This window comes from Cajanus cajan, chromosome 5, assembly GCF_000230855.2.
Source record: "Cajanus cajan strain Asha chromosome 5, NIPB_CcT2T_4, whole genome shotgun sequence".
NCBI lineage: Eukaryota > Viridiplantae > Streptophyta > Magnoliopsida > Fabales > Fabaceae > Cajanus > Cajanus cajan.
In genome coordinates, this window is record NC_138521.1 from 660,393 (window position 1) to 685,276 (window position 24,884).

Here is a 24,884-nt window from a genome sequence, read left to right on the forward strand (position 1 = left end):
AAAAATAAGATAAAAGACTAAAAATATAATTTAATATTCTAATTTTTAAAATTATGGTATAATATTATAAAAATAAATAAATATTTATTATTAATCTTCACGTAAAAATAATTAATTAATTCTCATCTCACTATAAAATTAATTAAAACACTAATAGTTTGATCTCTAGTTAAAAAATTTCCAAAGCTCTTTACCTGAAGGCCTAAGGTGAGTGAAGTTGAAGGAGAATTTTTGCATCTATTGAACATAATCTGGTCTTGGAAATATTCGAATTGTTTTATGCACAACCCAATACCTATTGACTAGAGGGGGGGAAAGGGAAGGAAGCAGAATTTGGCGGTTTATGAAACTAACCTTCTTCTCTTCATGAAGCTTCCTTCAGCCCCACGCGCATTCTCGGCCCCTGATACGGCGTGGGGTTGCGGTTGAAGATGGAGGAGTGCAACGGTACGAGTCATCTTTAGCACGTGGTGTTGATGTTGAGGGTGAATCAGTTCGAAGAAGGGATCCAAACACCTCAACGATATATAATTGAAAACGATGTATTTATCACAATCTTGAGTTAGGATTGCATTACACAGCTTTAAACTTTATGGCCTAACAAGGATATTGATTAAGGATGACATAAGTGTAATTCAATCTCAAAACCAAATAATTGCAAAGACAACTTTATATTCCTTAAGGAAGGTTTTTAGACAGATACGCGTAATTACCTTAACTATACAAAATAAAAATTAAATTAATTAATTAAATTAAGCACATTAAAATTGTCTAATTATCTTAATTTTATTTCGAACACAAATATTTAGTCGTTGCAGAATTACAATTACGTTAATTACTGTAATTATATGTTTTTATAAATTAAAAATAAAACAATTACATTTCAATAGAATGAAATAAAACTTTATTTTATATTTTATATCTATAACTATTATAAAGGGAATATAGGAGATGTAAACCGTTTTTTGGTTTCCATTTTTTAATGGACTATTATATCTCCATATATAAAAAAAAAATTAAATTTTCTTCAAATAATTATACAAAAATTTCTAATATTTTATTTGTGAATAACTATCAGAGGCATGAAGTGCTTCTATCCCTCTAGTATTAATAATAATAATTGATTAATTTCACATACCTAAAGGAAAACTATACCCCTTATAAGAAAAAAGGCCGTCGAGACAAAGAAAAAAAAAACTAGATGATTGGGCCTATTGGGTATCTAATTGGACACGGGCACTAACCCAACAAGAGCTTCATTTTCATCGACGGTCAGAATGATACTTCAAAGTAAAACCCTAATCTAAACCGTCCATCGTCAGAAGCTTGACAACACTCAGCCACTACAAAACCCTAGCTATCTCATTTGACAACGTTAGAAAACCCTAATTCGCAGTCGCACTCGGTAAGTCTATCGCTCCCTTTTCCGTCATCGATCCGTCACTGTTCTTCTTCTCTGCCGAATCCGCCACACGTGTGGTATGATTGTTTAGATCTGAGAGCATTTTTAGTTTTTTTTTCTTCTGATTTATTTCATTGCACGAATAACAGAGATGGGTGAAGAAGTGAAAACAATTGTTCCGGAGTCGGTGCTGAAGAAGCGAAAGAGGGAAGAGGAATGGGCGTTGGCGAAGAAGCAAGAACTCGAAGCTGCGAAGAAGAAGAGAGCCGAGAGCCGCAAGCTCATCTACAACAGAGCTAAGCAGTACGCGAAGGAGTACGATGAGCAGGTGCACCTCGCTGATTTTCTTAACTTTGTAGCCCTAATTTTGCTGTAATTGCAATTTTTCTGTTTTCTTTTGGTTCTGAACCTGTTGTGATTTTTTTTATTAGGAGAAAGAATTGATTAGGTTGAAACGTGAGGCCAAGTTGAAAGGTGGATTTTATGTGGATCCAGAGGCTAAGCTCTTGTTTATTATTCGCATCCGTGGGTAAGTGTTTTATGTTTATTTGCATGTTCTTCATATGAGGGTTTAGAATATTGTGGTTGGTTTAACTGATGTGATTGTGGTTTTTCAGTATTAATGCCATGCACCCCAAGACAAGGAAGATCTTGCAGCTGTTGCGATTGAGACAGGTACTAGTTATACTCATAGAATGCTCAATGGATGTGTGATGTTTCGTTTCTATGCGCTGTTATGCTTAAGAGTTGCATTTAGCTTTGTGGTAGGATAGTTGATACAGGAAGTTTTATTTGTTTTTCTCCCTGAAAGATAGAAAAAGAATTGGCACATATCGTGAGGCATCAACAATTAATCATATAGGGACTGCAATCCTCATATTTTGCTGTTTTCATTATGTTTGCCAAGCTAAGGTTTATTGTTTGATCATTTGGCATTTGGGTGTTTTGTTTTGCACGAGATTCCTGTTAATAAGCTAAAGTTGTGAAATCTGAGGCATTAAAGTGATTGTCCATGGAGATCAGTAAAGCCACCATTTAAAATTTATTGGATCTTTATAAAGTCTTAATACTTGGTTGTGTTTGGTGATACGATTCATTTGGAAGTAAATGGTTCATTTTAGAGCATGTTAAGATCAACTATATAATGAATAGTTTTGTTTACATAATATCAATTTGGTGATGCTGTTTCTTACTATTTGTTAATCAGATATTCAATGGTGTATTTCTCAAAGTCAACAAAGCCACAGTGAATATGCTCCGCAGAGTTGAGCCTTATGTGACTTATGGGTATGTTTACTTCTTTGTCATACTTGTTTAAACATAATGATTCCTCATTTACCTCTTAAGTGACTCCTGCTTTTGTTTTAGATACCCTAATCTGAAGAGCGTGAGAGAACTTATTTATAAGAGAGGGTATGGAAAGCTAAACAAGCAAAGAACTGCTCTAACTGACAACTCCATCATTGAGGAGGTATGTTTGTATACTCTGTTTTTTAATTACATTTTGAATTCATTCACTACATGCTGCTGACTTGCTTGGATGACAGGCTCTTGGCAAATTTGGAATCATATCCACTGAAGATCTTATTCATGAGATCATCACTGTTGGTCCTCACTTTAAGGAGGCTAACAACTTCCTTTGGCCATTTAAGCTCAAGGCTCCTTTGGGTGGCTTAAAGAAGAAGAGAAACCATTATGTTGAAGGAGGTGATGCTGGAAACCGGGAGAATTACATCAATGAGCTAATCAGGAGAATGAATTGAGCTGAGTCTCTGTTCAAATCATTGATTAGGAGGATCAATCTTTCCTTGTTGGTTTTTTAGATCAAGATCAGACTATTTTATTATCCGAAATTTTGAAAATATCACATTCCTGACTTTGTTAAATCATTTTGTTAAGGTTGAATTTCTTTTTCGTTTTATATAAGTATTGAGTGTGATAATTTAATTTTAAGTTATCCATATTATTATGCTTGGTTTTATTATGCTTAGCTTTCAGTTTGAAATACTTTGCCTGATTTGGGATATGTTCTCGAGTCCCTTTTTAGTAATTTTATTTTATTGTTTGGCGCTTTACTAGTCTCTTATGGAAGTTAAACGTTGAGTGAAAGATTTCTGTTTCTTTTAGTATTAGCGACGGTGTAGTTTCGTTAAACTGCCTTTTTCATTGGCTAATTTAAGATCATCCGGATCTTGTGTCTTTTAATATTAGCGATCGGAATTGTTTGTTCCTTGGTATAATGTGAATTGTATTGAATAATCAATTATGAATAGTAACCCTCTCTTAAGCGATGTCTTTTGTGTTAAATTTTAAAGAGTTTACGTTACATTTGATTTAAAGCGAGTTAATTTTACTGAAACATGTATTTCAGTAAAACAGATATTTTTTCTTCAGATATTGAACTTAACACAATGTACATATATCAAATATCAATTGACGAGTGTTTTGGTTTTTCTTTTAGAACTGAACTAAAGCAATTTTCCTTGTATTTCTTTTTTTACTATACCTGCCTCTACAAGTTGTAGCCTCTGGCTATTAGGCTTGGGCAAAAAATTTTGGCTGATCCGAAATCGATCAGATTATCGCTTGAGATTTGAAGTAGATTGTTTCTCATAGATTTTGGATGTAAATTTTAGGTTCAAATGGGTTTGAATGGTTGGACTTGGTATTTGAATTTTCTCATCTGATATATACGAATTCGGTTGTTTATTTTATTCGTTTTCATTTTCATATTCATCATCATATTTATATTGTTCTACTTTTTCTATTTTTTTTTTATTTTACTCTACAAACATCCTCTTCTCTTTAACCTTTTCCTGTCATGGTCATCTTCGTTGAGGGTGGTGATGCGAAGATATGAAACTCACCAATTTCTCCCAACTAAGTAGTAATAGACTGGCAAAGGGCAAAGGTGGAGGGCAGCACGTGGTGATGCGAAGATATGAAACTCACCAATTTCTCCCAACTAAGTAGTAATAGACTGGCAAAGGGCAAAGGTGGAGGGCAGCACGAGACACGAGAGAAAGGTTGAGGAATTCGCAACTCGCATGGATTGAATTCACCAAAAATTGAGGTCTTCATCGGTCGAAAATGACTCTTAATTTTTCTTAATCGATTACGAGAGATTTTAAAGATTTTGGTCCGAAATTAGCCGTGATCGATGCTCAAGCCTATTGTCCATTACTTGTAAGATGTGAAAAGTGTGCAGTGAGACCATGTTACTTTTCTAATCTTAAATATTTGATAATCATTTAAAAAATAAAGATTTTTAGAAATATAATTTGATGGGAATTATTTTATTCTATTTTCTTACAAAATTCTCATGGGGTTGATAGTTCAACTTTTTCATAACATTCGTTTAATGCATATACAAGTTTATAATGTTTTTTTAAAAATAAAAAACTCTTTCTCTCCTAATTTTTTTTCTCTCCTCCCTTTTATTTCTTTTTCTACCTCTCTCTCCCCTATTTCTCTTCCTCCCCCCCCCCTTTCTTACTCTTTTTCTCTCTTCCCATATCTTTATTTCTCTTTCTTGTATTACATTATTTTTTAATCTTGTCAATTTTAATAATATTATTAAAGTCTTTTATTTCTACAATTTAATGATATTTTTAACACTTTTTTAATTATTTTTTTTATTTGAATCAAATTAAATAATATATTCTATCTTTTTTAATTATCATGTAGTATTGTTTTATGTTTATTTCTTTTGTTAAATTGTGTATATAATTTTTAACTTTCTAAAATAGTTTAATGTCATTTATACCAAGATTAGAATAAATAAATATATCTAATAAATTTATTTTAATAAAAGATATTTTTTTACAAAATATTTATACCTAAAAATATACTATTGTAATCAAATATGAACATTTTTAATTCTCAAGAATTATATATAAATATTTTTAAGAATTTTTATGAATAACTAAACATTATTTTGACAATTCTCAGAAAACATAATTTTTAGAATGAAAAAACTTATCTCCTATCAAATGTGAGTGTGAGCGTAATTAAGCTCCTATAAAATGCCAGGCTAAGTCAAGTGTCAACAACTCCAACAGAGCGTCACACGACCTTGAAGTATTAATAGCATGATTGATTAATAAAGACACCTTGCCATGGACTCCATCTAAAGCAAAAATTATCACACTTGATATATTCTTTGTTATAAGCTAAAGGTTATTAAGTCTCACCAATTGAGGCTCGTTATAAGTGACATGAAGTTCTATATTTCAACCAATAATAACGATCTATAAATAGATTTTCTCAAATGACAGGAGCTGCAGCAAATAAAAAATTAACTTAGCATCGTAGCTTTCTACTCTTTTACGCTCGAGGTTGCTCTGATGTCGTTCGTTCCATAAACCCACACAAACATGTTTCGCTTTAGTGGGAGACTCGTGCGCATCAATCAAGAGCTGTCGACTCAATTTGAGGCATGTAACTCAGCTCCGTATTTCCTTCAGAAACCGGACCCCAACTGGATAAAGCCAAATCAAATTTTGATGAATGCTTTGATAATATAAATAAATGGGAATTGGGAAGATGAAGTCGAATTTATTCAGGACTTTCACTTGACAAGGTCGCCTCTGTTGGATTGTGGGCCTCAATATCAACATGCCGAATACCAGGAACGAGATTCTGGATCTCCTTCTCTAGCCTATCTACCTCACTTCCTAAAGCTGTAACTACTTCCTCACCTGCCACATCTTACAACTGTAAGCATGCAATTAATTCTCAATCAACAAGACTATAAGGATCGAGCTTAGTACTGCATACCATAATTTGACATAATCCTCACCAGGGCAGCATCATCCTTCTTTGCAGCTTCACGAAACTGTAAATAACAAAAGAGAAGAGGTGGTATCAAAACAACTTAGCTGTTATGAAAGTTACATATGTAAAGATTCCAAACCACACGATGACAGGGAAGCAGGGCAGTATAATTATTGTAGTACTGTTGAATGAATCCCGAAAAGTGGAGTTAACCTACACTACTCATGCCCAAAGAGCCGGAAAATATTATTCTTTTAAATGTGAACTAATGCCCTAGGATAGATTTCGTGTAGGATAATTGCTAATGCACATACTTTAAACAGGTGCTATGTATTCCTGTTTTACAGGCATGTAATCAAAAGCAGCAGCAAGTGAATAATGCTAAAACCAACAGTGGAACATAACATAATTTTAATTGAACATTATGAAAGTGTATCTACCTGTTCGGCCCACTCTTCACGTCCAGTCCTTTTAAGATAATTTTGCACTACCATCACTCCATTAAAATCTGTTCCATTAAAAAACACCATATTAACATCATCATGCTTAAATGTTACCATTATCTGAACTTGACATGTTTATGGGCGTAGACAATGAAATTTGAATTTATTATATAGAGAACTTCAGCTTCAAGTTTGCTTCTGTGCTATTTATTTAAAAAGTAATAAAACATTTTTTTAATTAAAAAACTATGATAGACATGTTTTGGGGGTAAAGAAAAAATTCTCGAAAACAGAGTTTTAATGCTTTTATTACAAATTAGGAAGAGTATCTTCTTGAGAAAAGCTATCCTATAAAAGCTTTTTTTCCCATCAAAATTTAATGAACCATTTATTATACTGTTCTGAGTACTAATTCTATTAGATAGTAACAATAGAAACTTTTAAGAGTACAAAAGTAGCATGTTTCATATAGCCAAAAAATGGTGATGAAAAATATAGCAAACCATAATGATCGTAGGATTTAATATATAACAGGATCCGGAAGATTATTGAAATAAAGACAGACAATTCATGGCAATAACTGTCAAGACTAAGCATGATAATTTTTTTCTTCTAAAAAATGACCTAATTATTATGATTTTTTTAACATATATTTGAATTAAAAAAGGGCTTTTTCTTTTTTTAAAAAGAGAACAACATATTCTAAATTCTAAAGAAAGGCAAATTTCAGAATTGTACCCACAAATAAGCTACATAGAAAATAATAACAATAATGAGAAAGGTAACCTATTTCAGCTTTAAATCTGAAGAATCCAGGCCCAATAACTTCACTTTTGCAATCATAGAGGGAATCTACAACCTAAAGATAAAAGTCACCTTAGTCAAATGAATGATAATAAGGTAATGATGTGATTTCAATAGAAATCAGCACAAGCTTGTACCGGGTCATTTTTCAAAAATTGAAGTACTTTCTCCATATCATGGTCATCCATAGCTCTACCAATCAAAGCATGTCGGTTTCTCTGGATAAGAAATATGGCTACCTGCATGGTTAATTCAGCTTGGAATTAAAATTATATAGATTCTGATTCTATGCTAACTTCAAATTCTTGAAGAATTTCTGCTTCCTTCTGAACACTCTTTACCATTCCAAGTAAGTTGCCAACTACAATTGAACCTATGGGATCATAAATGGGATTTCCAGTAACATTGACTGCAACCAATGATGCCCCAGCAATCATAAGGCCAGTGACGGCAGCACCATCCTGCATATTTTGCTATCATATATGAGAACAAACAACCACGACTTCTTAATTCATCACTAAATAAAGGTGTTTAAAAACTAAATAAACAAATAAATTCATGCTGCATACTCCATTAAAGAGACAAATAAGCAATTCCTCTCAGCACAACAAGTTTTAAGTCACTCATCCCTGTTCCTTTTTCTGATGCAAAATGACAACAAAATTTACATTTTCTTTACCATTGCCCATGGGGAGCATATAACTATAAGTTGAAGTTCCATCTAGTTAATCAACTACAAGAACATGCCTAGTTATAAATGAGTAATGCTACATGCACAACAAAAATTGTACAACAACTTTTACAACACTACTTCTGTATCTATCTCTCTCTATCACTTCATTTATTATGGAAAAAGATATTTATTAATAATGAAAAGAGATATACATAAAAGTGATGTACAATTTTTGTTGTACATAGCATTACTAGACTGTTTCTAAGGAAAAATACAGCCAAAGATGTAAGAATGCTAGATAAGTAATTAAGAGTTTGTTTGGATACAAGTTAGAAGTATTTTTTAGAGTTTCTCTGCCGAAAATATAGATTAAAGAGTATTTTCTAGCAGATATACTCTCAAAAACATTTCTAAACTTATATCTAAACAGACTCTAAGTCTATCCAAAACTCTTATTTCTAAATGATCCTCTTCTCCTACCCACCACTCCCACGATGCATCAGCAATTATTGTTCATGCCAAATAAGCTGTAACATGTTTTGGGAACTAGAGATGAGAAAGTGCAACAAGTTACAACCTCTGTCATTACAGCAACAGATGTAGGATCATGGCCACGCCAAATATAGTCTCTTAATTTCATTCCCTCTGTGGCTGCACCTTTCTTGACAGCTTGTACGGCAACAATAAGAGAGGCCCCTAACAAACAATACCCATTGAAAAAAGGAAAAAACTGAAATAGATAAAAGGAAATAGACTGCACCAGATTAAAATGCAGTACCTTCAATGACAAATGAACCACATATCACCAAAGCTGCATAATGCATATTCTCAGGGGGCTGAAAGGAAAGCCTCAAAAGTCAATGACTTGGATAAGACAAAATCATAGATGAATAATTAGAATAAGAAAACTGATAATAACATATGAAAGAAGTCAAATGTTTTGATTCAAGGATTCAATTTAGTTAAATACCTGAGCAGTCCACAAATTTTGAACCCCATTAACAACGGTAGCACCAGAACCAAGACAAAATATCCCAACAGCAGATATCAAGGACCAAACAAATCTTTCCTTGGAATAGCCATAACTGTAGGAATTGAAGACACATTGCCATTTTAACACACCCGTTAAATTCCAAATTCATACAAAGACAAAAGCCATATCTCATTTCACAGAAAAGATGTCATAACAAATTACTATCATATAATGAGTCTAGTTAAATTTAGCATAATTAGTGATTGGAACACTATTGACAGAAATTATATTCTAAAGCCAACCATAACTTTCATATTTCATCCATTACATGCAAAATAGTTCTTGAATCATACAGCATGTGAATGGCAACACGTTCAATATCTGAAATCAGCTCCATGCTGAGTACTTAACAAATAATTGGGACCAGAGGCAACAAATGTTGTCAGATAATTGAGAGGAAATGCAAGTGATCTGAAGTTGATGAGGCCAAAGCTCAAAGTACAAGACAGGACTAACATCAAAATATCTCGTTGTATTGATCTAAAAGATACTGAATGATTACAAAGATATTACTATTTATACTAATTAAGCAAATCTCAACCATTGATCACTTCCTAATCAATGCACCTTTGAAAATAATTAACAAATTGTAACTCAATGAGATGCTCAATGAACGTAATTAACACAGTTTAACTCACGGATGAATGGCATCTGGTGCACGCCTTGAGCTCGTTAGACCATAAGCAAGTAGCGCCTACAAAATAAGTTACGCAGCACACATTAACGAACAAATCACACTCTACAAAATCAGTGAACTGTCTAATTGTTACCTGGTTGGCAAAATCAGCAACTGAATGCACGACTTCAGCAAACATAACATGACTAGAGGAAGCTAACCATACTCCAAACTTGAGCGAAAAAACAAGAAAATTACACCACAATGCAGTCGTAACAGCTCGCTGACTACAATAACGGACAGAGTAAAGAATTAACATCACACATTCAATTCAATTCAAGTAAATAAATAAAAGAGACCTGTGGCGATCGTTGAATTCGATATTCTTCGCTGGCTTAGCTCTCGTAAAGAAACCTAGAAAACACAAGAGAAAGAGGTGAATGAATATAGAGAATACAAATGCAAGCATAAGAGAAGCAAAAAGAGGCGAATACGCGTTACGCACTGCGATGATAGGGGAAGCGATGAGCATTGAAGCCGAGAAGAAGGATCTGCGTTGAGCGAGGTGAATAGGAGGCAACCGTATGCGGCGGATGGTGCTCCGGCTTCGCGAATACAACGACGGAGAGAGAACGATACGCGTGCGTGTGACAGCGGCGAAAGCGAGAGCGAAGAAGATGATAGGATGTTCGCATTAATTCAAAGTGGTTGATGGAACCCAGCGTCAGTGGCAGCGACGAGTGTCGAAGTGAAATTAGGGTTTTAAGCTGTGGAATTCATTGTTGTTGAGTGTGAAGGTGAGAGGGAGGGAACCAAAATCGTTCATGGAATATTCCGCCAATCGAATCCTCTTCTGTTTCTCCAACAATCAGCACTCACACTGAAACTGTGAAACAGTGGAAAGAAACACAACTTCTTTTTTCTTTTTTTTTCCTTTTTGGGGGAAACATTTGCATATAACTAAACAAATTGCTTCTTATATTACTGTGCCTCCTTTTCTTTTTTTTTTTTATTTTATTTTTTATTTTATTAACGAATTTAGGATGTTAGCAATTTACTTGAATGCTTTTTTTTGGTAGGAGATAGTTAACTTTATGATTGGTATAATTGATTTTATGAGATTTGGAAAATTATTTTAGTCCTTTTTAACTTATTTAAATGCTTCATAAACTTGTTTAATAAAAAAAAATTATTCGTTAATAGTACAAAATATCTGCATAGTAATTTTAATCGGGAAACATAACTTCCTCATCCCTTGCTCCAGTTGCCAATGCTAGTTTGTTTTGTTAGCTCATAGGTTTTTTTTTAAAGAATTTTTTTGTAAACTTCTTTTATTATTATTATTATTATTATTTTACCTTTACTGACTTAATATAATTCTACTTTTGCCTTGTTATGTTTGGAAACTTTTATTATTCTGTGTCACTCTTTCTTTCTTTCGGTCTCATCAAATATTACTTCTTCATAACATGAAATTATTAAAATTGGATTATAAATTCATTTATGTAATCACAATTTTATTTAATAAATATATTTTACCAAATGAATTTATTATTCTAATTTTTAAGTTTATAATTATTTTAAATAAATTAAAACATGAAAGTTAGTCAATGTTTAAAAGTTACATGATAACCAAATTTCAGAAATTAAGTAATAAAGGGGTCATTTAGTTTGGGAGTTTTTTTAATTAAATTTGTCATCTTATTTTTCACTTTATTTTTTATTGTTAAAAATTTGTATACAAAAGAACGATGTCCAAAAAATAAAGTAAAAAAATGTCTTTTTTTAGTTTCTTATACAAATTTTGAAAATAATAAATCGCTTAAAAATAATGTGCCTTTTTTTTTAAAATCAAAAAGTAAATATATATGCCCTTTTACTCCTATCAACTAATTTAATAACTAGATTTACCAAATATTTTTAATTCAATAAGTCAACTTATCAATTTTTAGTTTTTAATTTTCAACTTTCAATCAATCTTTTAGTTTTTGTTTATTTTATTTGATAATATTATTAAACATGGCCAAGGTACATAATGATTAGATATCTTAACTCATTTATTGTAAAAATGACCTTATTGAGATATATCTATTGTGTATTTATCAAATTCTGTTAAGATATATCTATTGTGTATATATATTAAAGGGTTTTTCTCAAGAAATTAAGTTTCATATTTAATATCTATTTAGTGAAAAATCATGTGTTCGATTTTTATGATGTGCGAAAACCCTTTAAATTAGCGACAATTACAATATTATAAGCAAGATTTGTCTCTGACCCATCTAATGAGCTAATATATCCATAGCAAGACCAAAAAAAAAAGTACCTCAAATTCTTAGATTAGACTTTTCTAAAATAAGAAAATTTGTAAAGTGAGAAAGTAATGATACATCCAACTCTGATTTGAATTAAAACACCTAAAAAACTTATCTCACTTTACATCAAGGATATTTGTGTCATTAAATTTTCACTTTATACATCTACTTTAGAAAAATTAAACCCCAAAATCATTTTATACTAGAAATCCCAAACTTGTTAATGAATATTTTAATAGAATAATAAAGAGAAAGACAAAAAAAAAAAATTGTTTGCATTAAAATAAGGCACGTATTAATATTTAAGGAGAGAGTAGAATATAATTCTTAAAATAATTAACATTTAAGCTTGATTCATGATTCAAAAGTGTAATTTACTTTTAATTCTTTTATAGATAAATGTGTTATCTGCCCCCGTTCTAATTCATCTAAAGGTTTCCTTAATTCTTCAGGAAATTTGACCATCTATCTATGTTTTCATTGGACAGACACAGCTCCAAAAGAAAATAAATGATTTTCTATGTCTGTGATGGACTCTTGTAATAGATTTTTGTTCCTTTATTTTATTTTCTTGGCAACAGTGATCCACATGTAATAGTTGTATAGTTAATTATTCCAAATATTAGTATTAGTGGGAGAAACATGATTTCAAAGTGATATTCGCCGGTTTGTTTAATTTTATTTTTCTAAAAAAAGTGCTTCTAACATCCCCGTTAATCATTTAAATCATCTTCCAATGTTTTTTCCTCGATTGGATACAACTAAGGTGCATATCCATAGACGAGTCATGAGTTCCATCAAAAACTGATCCAACAAAAGACAACAAAAATTGAAGGCTTTCTTTCTTATTTATTTAGAAAAAATAATAAATAAAGTTGGAGAATGGCTGAATACAGAGATCCACTTATAGTACCATACCAAATTTCTTTAAAGAAACAAAATAAGTGTATAACACTACCTCTCGGGTTTCGCTCCATAAAATTACGTAATAAAGTAAAAGCACTATAAAGAAAAATGTTAATAGGCAAGGATTATCTTCTATTCAATGCGGAGATATATGCCTCAGTTATATAATGCTCTGAAAATTTGGTTCCGGAAAAAATAAAAATAAAGGACAACAATCTCTTAGCCGTGCAAAAGGGTCATTCATCAACAAAAGGTCAGGTCACGTTGAATAAACCCATTCTAAGAACTTCAATGAAGAACTATTTCCTATATTAGACACCATCTGAGACAGAATGAACGAACCCCTTACCCCTCCCAATGAGGATATGTTGACATCTTACAAGCTCCATTATGGAACAAACTGCTTTTTCTTTAATTTTGGTAAAAGGGGATCAATCAGCAATGGAAGGAAGAGAAGAATGGAAACTAACCTGACTTTCCTTCCTTCCTGCCACCTAATCTAGGAAAAGGTTTTTGCTTCTCATTATTCTCAACAAGTCTCTCTTCTTGTCTGGTCACAATCCTCAGAGGGTGGGCTTCCGTGTTGAATACCCACTCATCTAATGGAATGACTGAAGAAGGTGAAAAGAGAAGATAAAAATACTTGAGGGTCTCCGCAAGAAAGAAGCTTTGCATCATGTCGTCTTTGGCTCCACTATTAACCTGAGAAATTTGAACAAGTGATAAAAACAAAATACATGAGTAGGAAGCAGAATAGTTGCTAAGGATATTAAATGGTTGTTCAGCATTAGACAAACATCAAAGGAAGCAAGGAAAAAAATTGGCAGAAATCATTGGAGTAAGAAGCTACGGCCGTGCCAACAATTCCATTGATCAAACAATACACAGCTAAATGTTCATCAAACAAAAATAGGCACGACCAAGTAGATTGTCTATGAATAGTAAAAGTCAACAGTCCCCAGCTGACAAGTATGATATTCGAAAACCTCCAAATTCTCAGACTAGACGATAACTGCAAAACCTAAAAACATAATTTTCAACACCTAATGCCTATGAAAATAAGTAAATCATTCAATTGAGAAAAGGCACATATAAAATGCCTTTATAACCTATCAAAGTGCTTAATTCAATAAAGGCTTTCTCTAAAGAACCAGAACAAATAATTCTAACTTTTGATAGGATGTATTAGATACAGAAACAATAATAATGCAAAAAAAAAAAAAAAAAAAACACATTATGAAATGTGAAATTGAGGTCTGCTTACATCCCTCAGTCCAACATAGCCTGATTCTATGCGGGAGTTCTTCTCAAAAGCTTGAAATATATTCCAACCCCATTCTTGGTATGTTTTGTTGCCAGTTAGACGCCAAAGGTAAAAGAGGGACTCAACTGTCTCTGGCCTCAGTATGTTCCATGATGTGCCCACACTCATGTCCTTAAAATTCAAAAATAAATTTCGGATCACATAATTTTCATATTGCATGCAAGTGATGTAACAAATAAACCAATAACCAACCTGCCCAGAATGAAAGAAATAGTTCTCTCCAGCCAATTTTGTTGGAGTTGATTGGTAGAAGTTATAACATGTCCATGCAAGCTGCAAAGAAAGGTACATATCTTCAGTGAACACCCCACAATATCAATCATTGTAAAATAAAATATCCACATGCCCTGGAGAAGAAATATGAAGTGCAATACCCGGTAGGTTGTCTCACATATGACATATCAAAACAACACACATAGTCACTAATTCCACTCACATTGGATAATTATTTGAATGACAACGAAATTCCTAATTATAGCTAAACACATTCTCTGTTTTAAACTAATGATAAATTTCTTGCAAAAAGAAAGGGGAAACAGTTTTCCTGAAAGGAAACATAGATAGCAACATCCACCCCTCTCAACACTTGAAATGCATGCTATTTTACCCAACAGCATAATATATAAATGAAATTGACATCATCATGATTTGAATCCAAGCAGCTTAACAATTCCTAATCAGAATTTTTTTATTGAATTTATATTGATGTGAAAACCATATGTAAATTGACAGATCAAGACCAAAACTCGGTCAGTCAACAGAACAAGCACTTAAGGGTTCATTAAATTGGCAATTAAAATATACCTCTTCTGCAAGTGACAGGAACTTCTGCGAATCATCAGAACCGTAACCAAATGATCCCAAAGCAATCATCCCTGGAGCAAAGCATGCTAGTTCATCCATCTGCAGGTACTCAGTTGAATGAAAAAATTATACCAACACCCGGAACATCATATGTTAAATACTAAATATGACAATACCAGTATTGACTATTGTAATGCAATATTATACTTTATCTGAGAGAGATCCTCCATTCTTCTCACATATATAAGCAAAAGAAGATGGTGTTGACCTCTTAATCAAGCTTAACAGACCTTTCATTGATTTCTCCCACATATCTCTGTTTTTAAGATTCCAGAAAGAAATGGATTAAAAAAAAAGTTAAAGAACACTTGCACTTATACAATATTTATGTGAAATGAAAAAATGAAATGCCTTTAGCCATAAAATTTTAATGACCAACATACAAATTCTCTCATTAATCCAAGGAAGTAAATTAGATTTTAGCTACTACCATCTACCACAATGACATGGATTGCATTATGAACTCCTCATTTAACAAATCAGACCAAAGGGAAGAAAATGTGATCAATTAGGTGCATGATTCTCACCTATAATGTTTTACAGCTGAAGTCTTGTTCCCTTGTATCCAAACTTTGAGCAAGTACTCATAAAAACTGCAACAGCATTGTGTTGATCATCACCAGAACAAATTAACAAATACATGGTAAAATGATTAGAAAATAACGATATCCAGATCATATTAACAAACAAATGCCGAGGTTTGCTATGATTTTATCATGTAAAAGATAGTTGCTAAATCGGGTTAATACCTGTCACCCATGGCACCAAATGTGATGGGAGAGTAGCCTGAAGTTCCACTATGAGGATTAATGTAGATGGGAAGTAATCCATCATCAGGAAATGTTTTATTAAGCTGGGCTATTACATTTTCCACCTGAAATAGCATGGTGCAAACTAATCAGTGCATTGCTGGAAAAGTTGCCTGCACATGCAATATCCAAAATAAAGGCACAAGCAATTAATTGATGCCCTTAACAGTTAACAATACATGCTTAAAATAAAGAACAAATAAGCCTAGTAGACTAGTAGTAGTCGTACAAGCAGTCTGTCATCAATTAAGCATATTTTAACATTTAAAGGGCACCAGCAACACAATGTCTGCCTGTAATTATATGTATTTATATCTGATTTTGATCAACATAAATGTAACCCACCCCCCAAATCCCTAAAAAATAGAGCATATAGAATCAAAGTTAAAAACCTTCTGTTGATACTTTGGGTCTCCAGTCCTTTGAGATAGAACAATGAATTCCAGTTGTTCAGTGCCAGAATCTGCCAAGATACTCTCACCCTTAACAAAATAAAGACAAAAAGGAATTAGAGACTATTTAATGATTGTGACCCTTACAGTCAGAGTTGGGAATCCAAAACTAATGAACAAATAAAAATCAATCGATAAAAAACCCAGCAGAACTAACAAAGAAAGCCTTTAAATTTTATTAGGCATGTGAATGATATTTGCAACATCAACTAGCCAACTCCATGCCTTTAATACAAAATCCTAAGATGAAACACCACGTTTATACAATAAAATAAGAAAATAGTAATTTCATGAGTCAATATTCAGCCAAAAAGGTCCTAAAATTGTGTCTTTTCTATATATATAAACTCTCATGTTTCTTAGAAAAAGACCTACCTAAAGCTAATTTTGAGAGGAGAGGCTGCTCAAACACAAAGGGATTATAAAAGCACATACAAGAATTTTCATTGATCTAGCAGTAAATTATGCTTATGGAACATAAAAAATAACTTATGACTACAATATTGAAGCTTAGAAAGTAAGACCTAGGATTATATAAACCCTTTAAAGACATATCTCCGACTAAGAGTAATAAAAATGTAAAAACAATGCCTGTTAGTTAAGATCAAGAACTAAACCCAACAAAGTAATATCCAAAATCTGCTAGTGTTCAGTAAGACTGAAATTCATAAAGCCATAAACAGAATGCTATAATTTACCCCAGTCCAACCAGGGTTGTGTGCCCTTCCATGTGACAAATTGATGATGTTGTAAGGAATTCCTGTAGGTGTATTCCATGCAGGAAGTAATCTGTCAGCTATTTCTCTAGCCTTGTTGAGGAAAACTTTGTCCCCTGAAAGATCATATGCACTAAGAAGACCACCTACTACTCTGGATTTTGGTGTTGAAAAGAGAAAAAGATTTATAAAAACAATATTAGTTGTCTAGCACATGAACTCAAAAATATAATTTTGCAAATGGGGAAGGGACTTCAACTACAAAGTAAACCTTATAAAGTAACCTTATGGTCGTCTCAAAAACGCTTGCGTCATAATCCTTGTTAAAATCCAAAGAGTTTGCGACCCATCTGCCAGAGCAAATTCTTATTATGAAGTGTGCCCCCAGTAGAGCATTAAAATTGAAGGAGAAAAGTAGAAAACAATATAAAGTGAATTGCCAAATAGAATTTTATAAACAACCTTGCAACTATTGATTCCAAACATTATATAGAGATATGATTGAAGAAAAAAAAGAAAAAGATCACATGTTGTGTTCATATTATTGAGTCAAAAGTTACACTTACTCTCGTGCTCTCTGAAACTGTTCATTGAGACCCATAATATATAGTGTATCAAGAGAATCTATTAAAGTTGCTCCAAGACCTCCAAAGCTATTGATACCTTTCTTTGACTGTGGCTGGCAACACCAAAAAAATAACAATTAATTTCAAAAATATGTAAATTTAAAGAACAAGTAAAATGATTATTTTTAGGAAAAACTAATATTTATCATGTATTATTTAAGAACACAACAACACACATTTAGTACAAGAACACATTTGTATCAACTTTATAACCACATCACTATTTTGGATGGATATGTAATGAAAGCAAAAGTGCATCATCCACTCATTAACTAAGGGCAATGGCTTCAAGGCATAAATGCTAAATCCTTATTTTTTTCACATCAGTCCCAGCACTGTTGCTTGTTATAGTGTTGGAGCAAAAATATAAATGAACCATATCCTGATCTGGCAAGATCTCCACAGGATTTACATATAGGGAAAGAAGCTGGAACTTGTAGCTTTACAACAGAAAATTTAGACATACAGAATGTGCCCACAACAGAATACCTATAACTATCACTAAATAAAAAGTAAAAGGTTGATCGTTCATAATAGAGATTCACCATACCTGAAGTTCATCTTGGCCCCATGCATACTTCTCATAAGATCCCCAAGCATGAAGCATTGCTTCTTTTACTTTTTCCCTCCTGTCGATATCAATGGGATTATCTATGACATCTTGTTTGGACCTGAAGTCAATCTTCCCGGCATTACCACCTTGCTTGTTTTTTAACTCATCCAACTGAAACAAGTCTAATCACTTAGCCCTCAAGAAGCTTAATGACGATAAAACAATATTCCATTCATCAAATAAGAACCCTTGGCTGTAAAACAGATACAAGGAAACGATTTACTAGCTAACAGCCAGAGGTGAGTGTTTAGCTTTATGCAAGATTGAATGTAGAATAAGAATTCACACTGAAGGATTTTGTCAGGATCTAATTACAAGGAAAGGGACTAGAGTACCACATTGGATGTATGGGATTCTAGTGTAGGGTTCATACAGCCTTGGGCTCTCCAACTCCAACTACAACAGCAAGCGCTTTTGTGGTAAAGTTTTCCCAAAGTTGTTATCAGATTTCAATTTGTTTGAAGCAGGATTCATGTTGGAAATGCAAGATACAAACAGCCTATCTCATTGCTTGTGTTTATTGTTTGCAAAATAAAATCAAACATTTCTTGGGAACAAAAGACTGGACCAAGTGTGGCAGAAATACAAAAAATTAAGCATTTGATAGTTTCTTACCAAATTCTGTAAATCAGATACTTCTTTCTGCAGCTCAGAAATTTCAACCTGTATTTAGCAGATAAGTTATACACCGAAAATCCAAAAAACATATTCACCCTCCCTTTTTACATAAAGTCATACTGAAAAATGAAAATAAAGTTGTAATTTAAAAGTCAGCAACACATCCGGATTATGCCAAATAATCACCATCTAGCATTACAGTATGCTATAAAAAAACTAACAGTAATTCCAATTCTGTAGCTTGGCAGGAATTAAATATGACAGCAGCGCTAGTAACCTACCCCCTAACATATTATTTCTAACACACGTGGATTTTTTTTTTAAACTACAAAATCAAAAGAAACTCACTAAATAAGAAATGAGATCACTAAAAATTATAATTTCCAATAGGTTTCGGCCAATAGTCTAGAGTGTTGCTAGCATTCCACGTTATGTAAAATGGGACAAATCTTATTTTCTCATCTGGGTTCTGATTTATATCACACCCTTACCCATTCAATCTTAGAAATACAACCTCTACCCCTAAAAAAAAAACTAGTTCACCACATTTCTCGATAATATACATCCAATTCAACACAATCAACCACTAGGTACGCCAAGTGGTTGAAGTTGGAGTAGTATACACAAGTCCTAGATTCGAACTTTCGTGCAGTCATCGGAATTATGATGGATTAAAAAAAAAAAACTCAACTCAGTCATCACAAGCAATGAACACAATCACGATCTCCAGACACAACTACACAAAATCTCCACCCAAGCGCTAGCCAACAAAATCATCCATATCATAAGAAATTAAAGACACAAACACCCACAATCAGATCCAAATCGAGAAGTACCTGGTGCTCTCTGACCAGAGTTTGACGGTCCCAAACAACGAAAGAGACGCAAACGAAAACGATGAAGAGCAGAGCAAGACGCTTGGGACGCTTGAGGTAATAGGAAGGGTGGCAGTACCTCCACTGGCTGCTCGTCACTGATCTGCTCCCTCTCGCCATTCCTAACACAAAGATCTAAGGCTCACACTGCGCAGACCAACGACCAACGTTGTCCTCTTCTGCCGCAGACCAAACCAATTGTTGAGAAACAAAACGGACGGTCGTTTCCTTGAAATCTACGAATTTGTTTTTGTTTGTCGGAATGTGGTAGAGGTTTGAGGGTTTATAAGATTCTTTTTCCTTTTGGTCAATAAGTAATAACGCGTTAAAATTATGCTGTGAAAGCTATTTCCATGGCTATGACTAAGAAGAAGATGAAGATGAAATGGAAAACACCGAACCCAAGTGCAGACGGAGCGGAGACTTCAACTCTCCACGGCATGGGTCCCGTTTGCTCAATTCAAGTCAATTCCTTCAAATTCATTATTATTAAACAAAGAAAATTCAGCGCATAAAAAATCGTACAACGCTCTTTTTATTGGTGGTAGTTACCAAAATCATCTTATTATCCGAAGAAAAACTATAAACTAAAAATCTTTCAATCTATTTATTTTTAAAAAAAAATTTATAAGATGCTACAAAAATCATATACTCTTTAAATAAACTAATAAATGTGAAATAAAGATTAAAAAAAGTAGTTATTACATTAATTTAATTGTCATGTCATGTCCCTTCACGCCAACAAGTGTCAATAAAAATCATTATTAATATAATTTTTAAAATATTCTAAAAATCAAGAAAGTTATAAACTTATGGTATATGATAGTTTGTTATGATTAATTGATTATATTTTTACACAGTTAATGGTTAACTTATTTTAATATTAAAATATATTATTTTAATATTTTCAAATAATTAAATTTTAAAAAATTATATATCATGCACCAATTAAAGTGTTTTTATAATATTATCTAATCGCATATTATTACATTTATATTTATATTGTAGTTAGAATAGGATACTCTAATAAAGATGGTTAAGATAAGAGATTTTCAATAAAGATGATCAATAAAATGATTTAACAAAAATTAATTACTAAAAAATAAGTTGATATTTCACACTAATAACATGATTATATATATGTGTGTGAAATAAGTTTATTAATTTTTATAACAAATATTTTTTAAAAACTCTTAAAAATTGATGATATTAACTACTCCCGTGATCCTTTCGATTATAAAGTTCTTTAAAATAAATCACATAGATCAATATAAATAGTCAAGTTATTTGATTTTTTAAATTTATAAAACAAAAATTCATGATGTACTAACTTTATACTTCTTACTTATCATTAAATTTTCATGAAAGATGTAAAAATAATACTCCATATTTAAAACTTATGCATTAACTTCAATAAAAATTGATAAATGATAATTGAAGAGTTTAAGATATGTAGAGAAAATATTCACTTATCAAATTCTTTTCTCATTATTCAACAATAAAAAAACACATATTTTTATAAATTTTAATAGAGATAAAAGATGAAAAATAAAATTATTATTTCATAAAAAAATTATAAAAGTGTCTTCTAAAAAATATCAACATTTTTTAATAAATTATGTTTTATATAAAAAAAATATAAGAGTATATTGTATCAAATATATCTTATATGATATTAATGATACAAATGTTAAAAAGTGCTTTAAAAAATTGAAGTATATTTTTTTCTTTATATATTTAATTTAAAGTTGTACAAATAAATGCCTTAAGATATTAATTAAAAACAAAAAAAAAACAATAAATAATTCTATCATATTAAAAATAATAGTTAATTTTAAGTGATTGAAATATTAAATATCACAACAATTCAAGTACATTATTCAACTAATTAAACTCCTATAAATTTCTATCTAAATATACTTTAAACTTTTTTTTATTTTTGGGTTACTGATCAAAATATTTTTTAACGAATTATTTTTATGAGACAACAAATTTGCATTAAATGGAATTAAGAACTAGCTAATTTTTGTGTCCCTAACACAGGCCAGTTTTATTTTGGAAATAAATAGTTGTGCCAAAAAGAGTAGGAAACACATTATTAATACGTGTGAGTGGGACTGAACACGTGTGCAATGTAGTCTAATCTAAAGAGTAGAGACTGTATACAATCTTACTAATTTAAAAATAGCACTGCCTTTACATGAAAGATCCATATTTACTAATTTACTACATATAATACATTTCATCGCTTAGAAAAAGAGTGTGTCATTTTCACTGATAAAACTATGCAAGCATATTTTAAACATAAAGCAGTGTATAATTTTAACAAATAAATGAGGGGAGAAAAGAGCAATTTACACTAAAATAGTTGAAGATGTCCACTCCATCGTTAGTCATGTTTTATTGGAAATTATAAAATTAAGATGAAGACTCTCTAATTGGCAGTGACAAAAAGATACGATTTATAACAAATTATAATTAGTCATAAAGAATATATTTTTAACATTTTCTTAATTTTTATTTATTTTATCAAGTACGTCAAGAAAATACATAAAGTTATAAATTCAAATTTTACTTTCATTTTTATGAGTTTTTTATTTTATTTTTTATCTCGGAGATCAAAGAACTTTCAAAATTGGAGCAACTTCTAATTCTCCAACGTTTTTTTATCTATGCAAAAATTAAAATATCAACTTATAATATTTTATATATTAATTATTTTTAGGCTCATATACTCTTAATTAAAGTGTATTTTTCTAATTTGATAAAATATATTAATTATAATTTTTTTTTAAAATAATATATACTCTAATTAGTTATAAGAAATATGAGTATTAATTAAGAGAGAAAAATAATATATGATGTATACTCTAATTAATTAGAAGATATGTGAATATTAATTAAGAAAGAAAAATAATGTAAGAGTAGTTTTAAAAAAATATATACATTAGATAAATTTATTGTTATCAACTAAATTAATTATTTTTTTTAATATTATTAAATTAGATAATTAAATTTATATATAAGGATGGATATAGTGAGTTTTTTACTCAAATAATATTATTTTAAAAATATTTACCCAAATAGCAACCGTGTAAATTTATTTCTCCCAACTAGCGTTTTTTACTGTTCACGTTCTAGAACGGCCCGTTCTAATTCCAGAATGGTCGTTCCAAATTTAAAAAGAACACATGATGAATGGATCAGAACGAGTTGTTCCGGATTCAAAAAATGCACATAAAAAGTGGAACCAGAACGGACCGTTATGAATCCGGAACGGGCTGTTCTGGCCTACAGATTCAGGTTTTTTTTTTCCTGATTTTCACTTATCAATTACCAAAACTCAGACACTACCATCAAGTGATTAAATATATTGAATATTAACATTATAAATATAACTAAATAAATTTATTAAAATTCAATACAACAATAAAGATAAATGGTGGCAGAAACTGATTATGTTGTTTTGTAATGTCCATATCTGTTTTAATCATACTGGACTTTGGCCACCCTTAAAAGTTCTCTTGAATTCTGGATTTTGCTACAAAGTTGGACCAGTGTAAGTAGGCCAATAATCTTCATGTCGGAGCTCTCCAAACTATCATTCGTATACTTTTGCAACTTATTGTAAGGTATATATGAGAGATATGTAAGTTTGATAGTCGTGATGTGCATATAAGCATGAAGCAAGTACATGCGAGCAAGGGATGTGAACTTTTTGGAACTTGCTGCAATCACACCACGTTACATTTAGTCTTACTATAAATCTCCCAGTGAGTCATGCGAGCAAGGGATATGAACTTTCTGAAACTTGCTGCAATCATACCGTATTTCATTTAGCCTTATTGTAAATTTCTCAGCGGGTCAAACTTCTCTCGGATATTGCATTTCTTCCAACTTTGTGACCAAATTTAGAACGCAAAAGAACTTTCAAGGGTCAGCCAAAATCCAGCAGGATTAGAACAGAGATGGACATTAGAGAACAATATAATCATGTAAAAATTGTTCCTATTGTCACACTCCTGGTTACACCTTACTGTAAATCTCACAGCGGGTCATGCGAGCAAGGGATATGAACTTTCTGAAACTTGCTGAAATCATACCACATTTCATTTAGCCTTATTGTAAATTTCTCAGTGGGTCAAACTTCTCTCGGATATTGTGTTTCTTCTAACTTTGTGGCCAAATCTAGAACGCAAAAGAACTTTCAAGAGTCGGCCAAAGTCCAGCAGGATTAGAACAGAGATGGACATTAGAGAACAACATAATCGTGTAAAAAATTGTTCCTATTGTCACACTCCTGGTCACGCCACCGTTGATCTTTATTGTTGTAATGAATTTTAATAAATTTATTTAGTTATATTTATAATGTTAATATTCAATAAATTTAATCACTTGATGGTAGTCTTTGAGTTTCGGTAATTGATAAGTGAAAATGGGAGAAAAAAACCTGAATCTGTAGGCCAGAACGACCCATTCCGGATTCAGAACGGCCTGTTCTGGTTCCACTTTTTATGTGCATTTTTTGAATCCGGAACGGGATCCATTCGTCATGTGTTATTTTTTAATCTGGAACGGCCCGTTCTGAAATTAGAACGGCCCGTTCTGGAATGTAACTAGTAAATAGTGCTAGTGATGTGAATCAATCGATTAGAAGGAAGGCGCCACAAATACGATTATTTGATAAGCCAAGAAAGATCGCCACAAGAATTGGAGAATTCTTGATAAGATCAGTTGATGCAAGGAAGAACCCTAGTAGAGCTAAAACTCACAAAAAATATAATCTGAATAGTCTGTCCCTTTTCTCAATTCCCAAAATGTTTAATACAACTTTAGTTTGAGTTTGCCTCATTTGGAAGTAAATAAAGAAAATTAAAATACTAATATCCCAACAGAAGCTAATATGCCCAAGTGGTTTGATGAAGGCATTATAAGCTTAAGGTCTTGGGTTTAAATCCTGAAATGTAGTAGTTTATTATTTTTATTTTTAATACTGCCTTTTACAAAACAAAACTAACA

At 31.9% G+C, this 24,884-nt stretch overlaps 3 protein-coding genes across 5 annotated transcripts; 1 reads left to right on the top strand and 2 right to left on the bottom strand.

The window, feature by feature from the left end:
- Nucleotides 1–1,258: 1,258 nt before the first annotated feature.
- On the top strand, nt 1,259–3,328 carry LOC109816996 (large ribosomal subunit protein uL30w). 2 transcript variants are annotated; one of them, XM_020382188.3, is made up of 7 exons: nt 1,259–1,405; nt 1,552–1,730; nt 1,834–1,931; nt 2,020–2,077; nt 2,610–2,689; nt 2,771–2,873; nt 2,950–3,328. In XM_020382188.3, exons 2-7 carry the CDS (start codon nt 1,554–1,556, stop codon nt 3,163–3,165), a joined length of 732 nt encoding a protein of 243 aa, XP_020237777.1. In that variant the 5' UTR covers nt 1,259–1,405; nt 1,552–1,553; the 3' UTR covers nt 3,166–3,328. The 2 variants fall into 2 exon arrangements, with proteins under 2 accessions (XP_020237777.1, XP_020237779.1); XM_020382190.3 differs by having other exon boundaries at nt 1,357–1,479.
- Nucleotides 3,329–5,532: 2,204 nt separating this feature from the next.
- On the bottom strand, nt 5,533–10,731 carry LOC109816986 (Cation efflux family protein). Of its 2 annotated transcripts, none has more exons than XM_029275146.2 (14): nt 10,253–10,731; nt 10,107–10,161; nt 9,902–10,034; nt 9,770–9,825; nt 9,069–9,183; nt 8,877–8,934; nt 8,676–8,794; nt 7,767–7,886; nt 7,563–7,664; nt 7,408–7,480; nt 6,619–6,686; nt 6,182–6,239; nt 5,971–6,102; nt 5,533–5,882 (listed from the first exon to the last, which is right to left on the bottom strand). In XM_029275146.2, exons 1-14 carry the CDS (start codon nt 10,440–10,442, stop codon nt 5,848–5,850), a joined length of 1,314 nt encoding a protein of 437 aa, XP_029130979.1. In that variant the 5' UTR covers nt 10,443–10,731; the 3' UTR covers nt 5,533–5,847. The 2 variants fall into 2 exon arrangements, with proteins under 2 accessions (XP_029130979.1, XP_020237758.1); XM_020382169.3 differs by having other exon boundaries at nt 5,977–6,102; nt 10,253–10,729.
- A 2,348-nt stretch (nt 10,732–13,079) lies between these two features.
- Nucleotides 13,080–20,343, bottom strand: LOC109816992 (mannosyl-oligosaccharide 1,2-alpha-mannosidase MNS1). The gene is made up of 14 exons (XM_020382180.3): nt 19,827–20,343; nt 18,988–19,035; nt 18,310–18,483; nt 17,700–17,812; nt 17,418–17,483; nt 17,116–17,287; nt 16,358–16,447; nt 15,906–16,030; nt 15,684–15,749; nt 15,304–15,412; nt 15,097–15,195; nt 14,485–14,565; nt 14,233–14,403; nt 13,080–13,670 (listed from the first exon to the last, which is right to left on the bottom strand). Exons 1-14 carry the CDS (start codon nt 19,983–19,985, stop codon nt 13,434–13,436), a joined length of 1,710 nt encoding a protein of 569 aa, XP_020237769.1. The 5' UTR covers nt 19,986–20,343; the 3' UTR covers nt 13,080–13,433.
- Between the last annotated feature and the right edge of the window lie 4,541 nt (nt 20,344–24,884).

What these genes read in the sequence shown, in the direction of transcription:
- LOC109816996 (XM_020382188.3), top strand. Translation starts at nt 1,554, where the DNA reads ATGGGTGAAGAAGTGAAAACAATTGTTCCGGAGTCGGTGCTGAAGAAG. An exon ending in CGAAGGAGTACGATGAGCAG is followed by an intron (nt 1,731 to 1,833) that starts GTGCACCTCGCT and finishes TTTTTTTATTAG; the next exon opens with GAGAAAGAATTGATTAGGTT. An exon ending in TTTATTATTCGCATCCGTGG is followed by an intron (nt 1,932 to 2,019) that starts GTAAGTGTTTTA and finishes GTGGTTTTTCAG; the next exon opens with TATTAATGCCATGCACCCCA.
- LOC109816986 (XM_029275146.2), bottom strand. Translation starts at nt 10,442, where the DNA reads ATGCGAACATCCTATCATCTTCTTCGCTCTCGCTTTCGCCGCTGTCAC. An exon ending in TCGCTTCCCCTATCATCGCA is followed by an intron (nt 10,162 to 10,252) that starts GTGCGTAACGCG and finishes TGTGTTTTCTAG; the next exon opens with GTTTCTTTACGAGAGCTAAG. An exon ending in GAGGATTATGTCAAATTATG is followed by an intron (nt 6,103 to 6,181) that starts GTATGCAGTACT and finishes AAGATGTGGCAG; the next exon opens with GTGAGGAAGTAGTTACAGCT.
- LOC109816992 (XM_020382180.3), bottom strand. Translation starts at nt 19,985, where the DNA reads ATGGCGAGAGGGAGCAGATCAGTGACGAGCAGCCAGTGGAGGTACTGC. An exon ending in GTTTTTGAGACGACCATAAG is followed by an intron (nt 17,288 to 17,417) that starts GTTACTTTATAA and finishes ACCAAAATCCAG; the next exon opens with AGTAGTAGGTGGTCTTCTTA. An exon ending in TCAGCTGTAAAACATTATAG is followed by an intron (nt 15,413 to 15,683) that starts GTGAGAATCATG and finishes TCTTAAAAACAG; the next exon opens with AGATATGTGGGAGAAATCAA.